This window comes from Cololabis saira, chromosome 8, assembly GCF_033807715.1.
Source record: "Cololabis saira isolate AMF1-May2022 chromosome 8, fColSai1.1, whole genome shotgun sequence".
Taxonomy (NCBI): domain Eukaryota; kingdom Metazoa; phylum Chordata; class Actinopteri; order Beloniformes; family Belonidae; genus Cololabis; species Cololabis saira.
Genome location: NC_084594.1, coordinates 25,757,872 through 25,768,702, shown reverse-complemented (window position 1 = coordinate 25,768,702; position 10,831 = coordinate 25,757,872). Strand labels below are relative to the sequence as shown.

The window sequence follows — 10,831 nt, the reverse complement described above, 5'->3', positions numbered from 1 at the left end:
CCCAATCCTGTAAAAGGATGTCAAAGGAAAGAGTAAAAACCATATTAAAAAGTTGCAAAGGAATCTAATGATTAGACAAATGAAAGTTTATTTTCATTAGTTCAACATAGAATTCCCACTCATGCATAACTGCATTTTACAGATTTACTGAATGTAGGTTCACCTGTAGCTGTAATGTGTTGATTGTAATTTGGCTTAATAAAGTTGAGTGAAGTGCATCCCATGTCAGTTTATAATCAGTTGCTTTCCAAGAAAACAGGTGCAATGTGTCACAAAGCAGTGTTAGAACCTCTCTTTTCAATTTTGAAAAATAAAATTGTGGTTAACGTCATTAGTTAATTTATACTATTTTCAGTGTTTTGTAACTGTTAGAAATCTGGTGTGATTACTTTTTTTCTGTCTTTTCCTCTCCCTGCGCCACCCTGCTCTCTCTGTGCTTGGTAACGCTGCTGTGAGTGTGAGAGCAAGGCTGGTTACCACATGGCTTTTGTCCAAGTAGAGGCTCTTGAGAGTGGACTCGCACTGAGTGGGAGCGCAGTCGCATGTTATCCATCGCCTTGCGCGAGCTCTGCACGGTCACTCCGCCGCCTCTGGGATCTTTCTTTTACATAGACGTAGAGACTTAGCATATCCATCTCATTTAGCTGTGGACTCAGATTGTTAAGCTTTTGTTCTTTGTGCACCCGCTCCTCTTTTCACTCCCCTGACCGAAACGTCCTGCGTTTGTTGTAAAGGTGATTGTTAGTGCGCATCATCGTGGGAGCCAGAGGGAGGTTTGTCACTGTTAATTAAGAGACTGGTGAGTTTGGTTTCTCATTGTATGTTCAGGTCCTCACACTGAGGAGCAATTTTCTAACACCTTTTAGCTGTTAACTTACATTAAAGAGTAAGATTCTGATGCTGACTGACTGTGTTGACGTTTAGATTCACTTGTATTTAGTTTTGTCAGCTGTTTGATGAAGTATAGTAAAGGAATACTTTCAACTCCAATATAGTACAGTACTTTTCTTCTTCTAAATAATAAATTAACAGATGATTTGACCCTTTCATCACATGAAAAAGTGATTGTCTTTATTATTGAAATGTGGAAAACCTTTGCAGCTATGTAACACAAAATGAATCATGCTGTTTCCTCTCAGTTGGAACCTTCATGTCCATTACTCTTCAAAGTATTTGATGGGTGTGGTTTTGCATTATTGGGCATCCAGATTCAAATCTCCCAGGAAAGACACAAATTCCAGGTGACGGGAGAATTGAGTTGATGCATGTTAAAGATTTGGAGTAATCTATTGTCCTTGTGTGTGTGTGTGTGTGTTTTTTTGTTTTTGTTTTTCCTCTCTCAGCAGGCTGCCTGAGCGTCATGACAGCTGAGAAGAGTGGACCAGTTATAAATGGTAAACCAGAGGATGGCAAAGACCCAGAAGGGTCCAGCTCAAGCCTTGACAATGGGGTATACATTGAAAGAGGCCACTGGAACAACAAGATTGAGTTTTTCCTATCTGTGGCTGGAGAGATCATCGGGCTGGGCAACGTCTGGAGGTTTCCCTACCTCTGCTACAAGAATGGAGGAGGCAAGGTTTACTTTATCTCTGCCACTAGGATGAACATGAACATGCTTTTTAATAAAAGATTAGGTGATGGGGAGGCGTTTCTTTTGGAGAACTGCTATAAATAAAGCCTGTATTCATGCATGTGGGAAAGGGTTGACAGGACTAGTTCTTAGTTTAAACACTGAGCATCAATCCTTTCAAAGTTATGAGAGTTAAGATTTAAACTGCCTCTCTGTCAGACGTGGTGTATGTATTGATAACACATTCATGTGCTGTGTGCAAAAAGGTGCCTTCTTTATTCCATACGTCATCTTCTTCATCTGTTGCGGCATCCCTGTGTTTTTCCTTGAGACGGCTCTGGGTCAGTTTACCAGTGAGGGAGGAATCACCTGCTGGAGGAAAGTCTGCCCACTATTTGAGGGTGAGAAAAAATGTGCTTTATATTTGTATGGCTTGTGCCATTCATTAGAATCAGAATCACCTTTATTGGCCAGGTTTGCATTGACAAATGAACAATTTGGACTTTGCAAATCTTAATTTAGCAAAACTATAATAGTAGTATTTAATTTTTATTTTCTTTTAATTTCTGTCATGTGTAACTCTTTTCCCTTTTTAGGTATTGGCTATGCAACGCAAGTGATTGAAGCTCATCTAAATGTGTACTATGTCGTAATTCTTGCCTGGGCCATTTTCTACCTCTTCAACTGCTTTACAACTGAGCTGCCATGGGCTGGCTGTGGACACTACTGGAATACAGGTAAGAGGAGGGAACACTGGACATTATTCATCCAACAACAAATACAAAAAAAGAAAATATCTCCTGAGTAACCCCATTGTTCTACCTAGAAAAAAAGAAAAATAATAAAAATAACAAGCTGTCTTGTATTTGCAGAAAACTGTGTTGATTTTTACGGGGAAAATGCCACCAACATCACAAACCCAAACGCAACTTCTCCCGTTATTGAGTTCTGGGAGTGAGTACACCTTCGTTTCTCTGTCTCTGTCTCCTAGTCTTTCTTATGTTCCTCAAGTTTGTGGGCACAATATCATCTTACAGAATTTCTATAGTTGTGGCATTTCAGCTCATCTGTGGTTTAACTGCCCCCACCCCCCTTCTGGACCTTACTCACTAATTAGTCAGCCCCTTTTCATATTTCTGTGTCAGCAAGACATGGTAGGCCGACTGTTGCCCAGCTTGAGCCATGTGTGTGGCAGTGGATCAGGCCTTGTCAGTGTGTAATGCTGACCACACTTCCTGTCTCACTGCCAGGAGCTGTGTTAACACTGCTGGGTCAAATCAACGTTGCAACTGATTTATGGACTGAAATCATATTATTTGCATTCAGATTGTTGCCTGTGTTCCGGGATATTAATTAAGTAGTGTAAGGGTTATGGATACATCAGAGTAGAGATGACAACATAAACCTAAACCCCAAAAAAGACAAGACCAAAGCGCCAACTACACATATTGTTGGCATAAATAGAAACTGACTAAGCTTTGTTCAGTCGATGCCAGATCAGAGTCCACTCTTAGGAATAAACAACACCAGCATTAGCCCTGTAATAAGCTGTATTTTGATCTCTATTTAGCAAATACAATTTAATGTTTTCAGTCTTAATAATACTTTAGAATGTGAAGCCGTGTCATAGATTGACAATTGCATGACTCGTCTACCAGACAAGCATATAATTTGTACATTTACATGTAAAGAATGGGGATTAAAATGACAAGCCCACTCAAATGAATGCTGGAATAAGGTTCTATGCATACATTTTAGAAATTATACTTTAAAGCTACTTGTATTTACACCCCATTCATGTGATCAGGAAAATCACATTAAACATAAACCATATCCATACATGTTACACCAATCAAAATATAATAATAATAATAATAATAATAATAATAATAATAATAATAATAATAATAATAATAATAATAATAATAATAATAATAATAATAATAATAATAATACTTTTTTTTAAGTAAATGCCTCAGAACCCGCACAAGCACATTTACACACACATCTTGGCCTTTTGGCGGACCAAGGAGGAATGGGGGGCTATGTTGGACCATGGTTGTGGCCATTCCCCAAGAACATGTCATGATGCTCAATGGCTGGTCAGGAGCCCTAGGGATGGGGAGGGGGCGGGGGGAATAGGTGGCAAAGATTTGGCAGTACCATGTGCCTGTATGGCTCAGACTCCTGCTTCTCATCTTCATCAATGCTGTTGCCTGGTTATGCTTTTAACAAACAGGAAACAAACTCTTGATTCATCACCTCTGACATGATGTGACGTCACAATTGCAGATAACATGCCCCGCATTCTGCAGCCATGGCCTTAGGCATATCACAGTAAATAACTTTTCACACAGACTGTGAAGAAGTGAGTCTTGACACCATGATAGACTTTCATGTTTCAGAGTGTGTTTCAGATCACACTCTTTTCCAGTAACCACAGATGTTCTTCAGGATATTGGCCTGGGTCTACCTCTTTTTATCATCTATTTACGTCCTCTTGCTCTGATTGTCCATAAATCCAACATCTGGTTTTCTTTATTTGTTTCCAGATATACAGGTGCTCCTGGTTTTGGCTTTTAGTTTTTATGTTGACATGACGTATGATGGTCCACTCCTGAACATTTTTTTATGGTACAAAGAACTGTGATGATTCTCCAGTTTCTTTATAGCCACTGGGAGTCGTAGGACCATTTTTGTGGTCTCACCGATCAATTCTTGATAATGAGTTGTAGCGTGAGATGTAGATGGATGTGTAACACCACATAAGCTTTTGAATACTCTGATGATGTCCTTACTGCCAAAGCTTCAATCAGAATGGTTTCCTGCTTCCTTTAGTGAGCCTCAAACTGTTCAGGTTAGGTTGGTCGCATTCTAGCCAACATGAAAGGAAGTCTACAGATGAGGTATGCAGATGAGGCAGATGTATTAAAACTTTGGTGGAAAGTTGTCTGTTACCATTCACTAGGGCTTCATGATGAGATGAAAGCGGGAAAAGTTATTAGGTAATGTTTCCAGTGCCATCTTTATATTAGCACTGGAATATTAGCACTTATATTATAAAAAAGAAAAAAAAAAACACAATTGAACCTGTAAAGATTTTATTCCTAGTGATTGTTAATGGATCCATACTCATCTCATGGCTTGGATAAGGTCCTTTATGCTTTGAGTGTATTGCAGTTCTCCAGTGGCGAGCAGTGCATTTCACACTTTCTTTCAGTGATGTCCAAGTTAAGCTGGGCATACACTGCGATATTTTAAATTTTAAATATTTCAAATCGTTTGATTCAGTCCCATCTCAAACTGCACGACTAGATCGCTGAGTTCAAAATTCACACGACTAATGGTCTCACACTGTACGTCCCGATGCTCTGATGCAACCTGTCTGCTCACACTATACGTTCATCATACTCACGTCGGACTTCTGTGTACCGGAACTGCAACTTCAAAAAAAACTAGAAGAACAGGAGGAACCACGAAGTGGGACACACCGAAGATGCTCAACAAGAACAAACGTGCTGCCCTGGCAATTTGTGCCATTCTGTGTGGCGATAAATCAAAAAAGATAAGACGACGTCGTGGTTGGACAAGGAATTGTCTGGGCAGACGTGGGAAGTAGGGTCTTTCTTTTTCTGCTATTAAAACATGATTTCTAACATGAATTTGCAACACTTTAAACTACAAATAATAGTTTTTGACGTGACATCAGATATTGCGCATGCTCTCTGTGAAAGGATGAGGCCAATCGGGTCGTAGCACTGCTTCAACTGTGCGATACCTTCATGAGGAGCAACCAGAATTTCAAACACGTTTGATTTTCTTGCGAGCACACGATTTGTGATCAGGAGCTTGTCATGAGGTGTTAATCTCTCGTCATTACCCCACGAATACTGCACGAGGCACGACCAACGATTGGGTCGAAATCTGACCCGATCCAAAAAATAGTCACACAAGTGGAAAATCGGTTCAAAACGAGCCGACAATCGCACAGTGTATGCCCGGCTTTACTGACGCACCTCGTGATCCGATTGGCTATCACAACTATCAATCAACTCTATTTGCCCATTCACACACCGTGCACAGACGCCCGTAATGTTGATTGTGAAGGCCCTGGCAGATTTCATACAGCCTGGCAACATAAAGCCATGAATCAGACAAACTACCATCAACACCTGAAATGTGTAGCACTCTAGAATCTTTGAACTGAAGTTGAAATAACACACTTTTGTATCGCTACAATACCAATTAAACATATCATGTAGCCATAATCCTGACTTGATCATGCGTACGTGCACTGCCCATTTTCCATTGATTGCCCCTGCTCGGTCTTAACATTCCCAATGTGAGGACAAACTTTTACTTGGTGTGGTGTGTTAGATTGCTGCGTTAAAACAGCACATTGTCCATTGCTGATGGTTTCAGATGAGTCCTTTGCTCCTGTATGATATATCCACCACATGAGAAAAATCTTGTTTCCTTGCATTACTGGATGCAGGGATAGTGAGAATTGGTCTTGCAATCTGAGCAATGTTGGAAAACTTTGTCCACCATGACTAAACTTGAAATGAGTCATCTTTATATATTTTGTAATCAATATAAGCCGCCACTTCATCCTGATGCTGTGGGACCTCAACACTGGAATCTTACATGCCTGACAATTTGTCAGCTGATCCTGAAACATGCTTCGCGGGAGGTGGGAGGTGGCAATGCTCTAGAATTCCATGCTTATCCTTGAGATCTATGCTGAATTTAAAATTAAATGAATTTAAAATATTTAATGCAATATTATTAAGGTCTATGTTGGCATAGTTATACATATGATATACATTGATACTGCAACAATATATTTCCCTTCAGGGATAAATAAAGTATTTTTGAATGGAATTAAATACAATAATATTTGGTTTGCTGATGTGTTATTTTTTGAATTGGCAGCATTTGCATCAACAGTAACCTTTCACAAGGGACCTCATTGTCATTGTGCACCTTTGCCACGTCACTACTGTCAGAGAGTAGCCTCATACTTTCCAGTTTGGGGTGTAAGAACATTGCAAGTCTGTGTTAAAAATGGAATGTAAAATTTCTCCAGCAAAATACAGTGAGGAAATGGTCATACTATCAGTTGAGGAGACTTGCAAGTGGCATTTGATGCCTTCATACCAAACAATTGATAGATGGAGGGTTGAGGTTTTTGTTGCCTGTATGGCTTCGGTGACTTCCTTAAATAACTTAAGAAATGCAAAATGGAGCGCGTCTTCACCCAAGTTTGTCAGGCAGCCAACTTCCCTTCGCTCTTCCAGAAGTGTGCAGATGTCTTTATATTGACTGGTAATGGACTCGAGCACTGTGTGGAAGAAATTCCAGCGGGTCTCCACAGAGGCTTTGAGAGCCTGGAGATGGTCTGCTTGAGATATGTCACTAGTAACTTGGTCGACTCAATCAGAGTAGTTACCTCCTCTACATGCTTATTCCTCTCTGACAGTTTGGTGAAGGTTTTGGATAGGACGGTGTGGAATATGTGGAATGCACAGCTCAATCTTGTTACTGCATGCATGGCTGCAACTATATTTGCACCCCTGTCGGTCATATAAACCAATTTGGACTAGAATTCATTAGTGCCAAATGTACATAAAGCATCAATGATGGCTGTTCTAATATTGTCTGCTTTTTTACAGTGACATATCCCACACTGATGTACAGAACACTTGTTCAATTAACCCCCACTTATTGTTAATGTAGTGCAGCGTGACACAGGGATAGCTAGTTTTTCAGTTGTTACATGTCCACATGTGCATTGTTTTCAATTGTTTTCCGCCAACGATGTTTTAAATTTGTGGATTTTTTTGTTGACGGATCTCTTCTGCATATCTAGTAACTTCATGACAAACTGTAGTAGGATCAGGCAGTAGCTGCTTAGCCTCCACGCGGCCCAACCCTTCTATTAATCCCTGGCAAATGCACAAAATCCATCACAATGTAGAGCTTCAAAAATGTTGAATACCGTTGCATACTTAATTGTACACTTTGTTGCAGTGAAGCCTTTAACAATTACTTTTTTGAGATAATGCTGCATGTCTCCCACACATCAGACTTGATTTTATTGGAGGTATTGTCCTGATCTACTGGGATTTTCATGCACAGCCATCTCTAGGATTTACAGAGAATGGTCTGAAAAAGAGAAAATATCCACAATTTATATGAAAATGAAAGCAGTAGAAAATTATGGGAAGGTACATGCTGATTTGAATTAACATTTGATGTTTTTATCATCTTGAAATGCAGACATTTTGTAAGTCACTAAAATTTTAAATACAGTATTTCTGTTATGTTTTGTTTTCAGATGATGGTTTGAAAATCACAATTTAAAACTGCCATCTCCCTGTTGTTTGACCCGACCCAAACCTGTGTCTGATACAGTAAAACATTTTTCACCCGTTTCAACAAAACTGTTCACCCATACCCATTCAGGATATGGGTGATGGTGTGATGGTTATAATGGTAACTTCTCAGTGAGAAAGTTCCTTTTTGAATATCCGCCAGAGGCTTTCGGAGCAGAGTTCGCAATGTCTCTCAATATGTATCTTTTTATAGTCCCCAACTTTCTCCCATAATCCAAAATTTGTAATTTGTCTATTGATGAGAGCATGAGTGTGCATGGCTGTATGTCACATTGGGGCCCTGTGATGGACTTGTGATCTGTATTGTTTTATTCTTTCATCATAAAATACATTATTTTACACAAATTTAAGCTAAAAAGGAATTACTTATTAGTTACTTATTCTTATCTTCAGTATGTGACATAAAACCCTATAATCTAAATTGAGCGAGATGCAGATTAAGAAATTGAAATACTTAAAAGTACTGAACTTTCACTGGCCGATTTTCCCAGAGAATGTGGCTGTCTACTGGAAGAAGTGACATTACTATTTATACTGAGCAGATGCACGCATATATTTATTTTTCATAATCCTCCCTCAGAGCTGTAATTTATTTAGTAGAGCTAAATGCCTGGAGACCGATCTCAGGGAGCTGCTTGCAAAAGAATTGTTTACAATAAAAAAGCCTTTATCAAATTTTGAACCAGTAATAACCTCTGTTCTGTGTGCCAAATCAGACGACGAGTGCTGAAGATATCAGATGGTATTGAGCACATGGGAGGGATGCGCTGGGAGCTGGCCATGTGCTTGGCTCTGGCTTGGTTCATCTGCTACTTCTGCATCTGGAAGGGACCCAAGTCAACTGGCAAGGTGAGACTGGGTAATGCATGTTGCTGTCATGTGTGCCATAATGTCAGGATGGGCAGGTTCTAATGTGACCATCATGTGTAAGCATCACATAATGTCATATTGTTATTATCAAAACTGTATGATCATGACGTAGTTTATATATCAATTATTTGGGTCCAGGAATGTTTGTGCCTGCTACTTTGTCTTCCTTCAGGTGTTTTTCAAATGTTGGAACAGTTAAACTTATTGTCTTATGCATTAGAGAGCGTGAATATTTGTACACTTATCCTTTTAGTCCTTTAACAGCTCTCTCGCAAGAAGCTGCTAAAATTCACTCCTGGAAACAGAACAAAAGGGGCAACTCCTCCAATCAAACTTTCCATTTTAATTCTTCCGTCAAGTCTTTTCAACCCGCGGAGGACAATAAGGGTCCTGCATCTTCTTTTGTATGCTCAGCAGCTTTAAAAACCTCCAAAAAGATTCAGTGCTTCAGAATCAGTAGAAAGACAGAGATAGAGTCAGGAAAAAGAGACAAAGAAGAGAGGTGTGTGAGGAAAAATTAATGGGTCTGCATTCGACATGACAGTGAAAAAAAACAACTGGGCGGTAATGCCTATATCTCCATGAAGTGCCTTTTGTTACTGTGAAGTAAGAGGGGAGAATGCTTCTTCATGGCTGGGCTTTAGCAGCCGGTCCAAGATTGATTCCTGTATTCACTGGAGGAAAGGAGAGTGTTCATGAGGAGCATGCAGAGTATATCTTAGCCTCCATCTCTTCTGCCTCTCTCTGTCCCTCTCCTGCTATGAGAAATTAACCACAGTTCGCTTGTTGCAAGACAGAGAGAGAGGGGCTTTCTTTTCCACAGCCCTACAGCTCATTCAGTTCCGACTCTGCTAAGCTGTTTGCTTTTTTGGCCGGGTTTGCCATCCATTCTCAGATTTAAGCCCTCCTATTAGATTTACAGCGAGACAGAGGCGAAGTTGACCAGGAAATTTGCAGTGTCTAAATGTTTACCCATGGTGAGCGGGACGGAGCATGCAGAGCATCAAATGTTCATGGAGAGATTGAATATTGTCCTTTTCATCTCCGGAGGGATAAAAGAGGACTTAGAATTTGTAATCGTTTGATTTGACAAATTAAAGGAGGGCTTAACTGGGCGCAAGTTTTCCCACAGTCACCCTGTAAGCTGCGTTAAGATTAATAGGGTTTATAGTGGATAACCACATGGATGCTAACTGTTCAAACAAGATGTTGGTTAGAATTTTGTTAGGATTCAAGCTTTTAAGTGAAGTTTTTAAGGTTGAGGATGTTCAGGATATTCAGTCAAGCAGAATTTCTTGGGCTTCTGAATGGCTGAGTAAATCACGGCCCCCTACTGTTCAACTGAATGGAGCTTTTGTGGAGTTTCATTAAGAAGTCCACCGCATCAATGCACCTCGCTTTCTCCTCCCACAAGTATAAAAGGGGTAGCCATTCATGAGAATGCTGCAAGCAGTAGTACAGTAATGTGACTGGCATATATGGTCACCTTTGTGTGCATGTTTGTAGTATGCACACTCTCGTTTCTATGTTGTGAATGAAGCTGTGTGTGTGTCCATTTGTGAGTGTCTGTGTGCACTCATGAACTTCGGTGCATGCTTCAAAGAGAAGCACATTTTCCCACACTGCCAGCATCACTCCTCTGGACTTTTCCTGTTACAGAGATGGGGCCAGGGAGCCCTCTTTTCTTTTCAGGCTCCTGGCCGTGCTCTGTTCTGTCCTGTTCGGTCCTCAATTGGACTTTGACTGAGTGCCAGAAAGCCAGGGGATGTATGTTGCCCGCCTCTGCCTTCCAAGAGGCCAGAGTCTTTGTTCAAAGAGTCTTGAGATGTAGAGCACAATTCTGCTAAACCTGAATGGTTCGATAAAGGAGAGTGTTGGTTGGATGGTTAGCCAGTCCTTGTTACTGTATACGGGGCACTTCTGGATGAGCATATCCCTCTAATTTACATTGTTGCCAAACGCAGAATAATTCGTTCTTGGGATCGAAGGGTAC

At 40.3% G+C, this 10,831-nt stretch overlaps 1 protein-coding gene across 2 annotated transcripts in view; it reads left to right on the top strand.

Moving 5' to 3' along the window:
• Positions 1 to 491: 491 nt before the first annotated feature.
• slc6a11b (solute carrier family 6 member 11b) overlaps positions 492 to 10,831 on the top strand; it is a 29,381-nt gene continuing 19,041 nt past the window's right edge. The window contains exons 1-6 of one of the 2 annotated variants that reach the window (XM_061727414.1): positions 492 to 799; positions 1,347 to 1,571; positions 1,837 to 1,971; positions 2,167 to 2,307; positions 2,443 to 2,524; positions 8,685 to 8,817. In XM_061727414.1, coding sequence (XP_061583398.1) covers positions 1,361 to 1,571; positions 1,837 to 1,971; positions 2,167 to 2,307; positions 2,443 to 2,524; positions 8,685 to 8,817 — 702 coding nt within the window. In that variant the 5' untranslated portion in view covers positions 492 to 799; positions 1,347 to 1,360. Of the gene's footprint in view, positions 800 to 1,343; positions 1,572 to 1,836; positions 1,972 to 2,166; positions 2,308 to 2,442; positions 2,525 to 8,684; positions 8,818 to 10,831 lie in introns of both variants that reach the window. The other variant, XM_061727413.1, reaches the window with a different exon arrangement.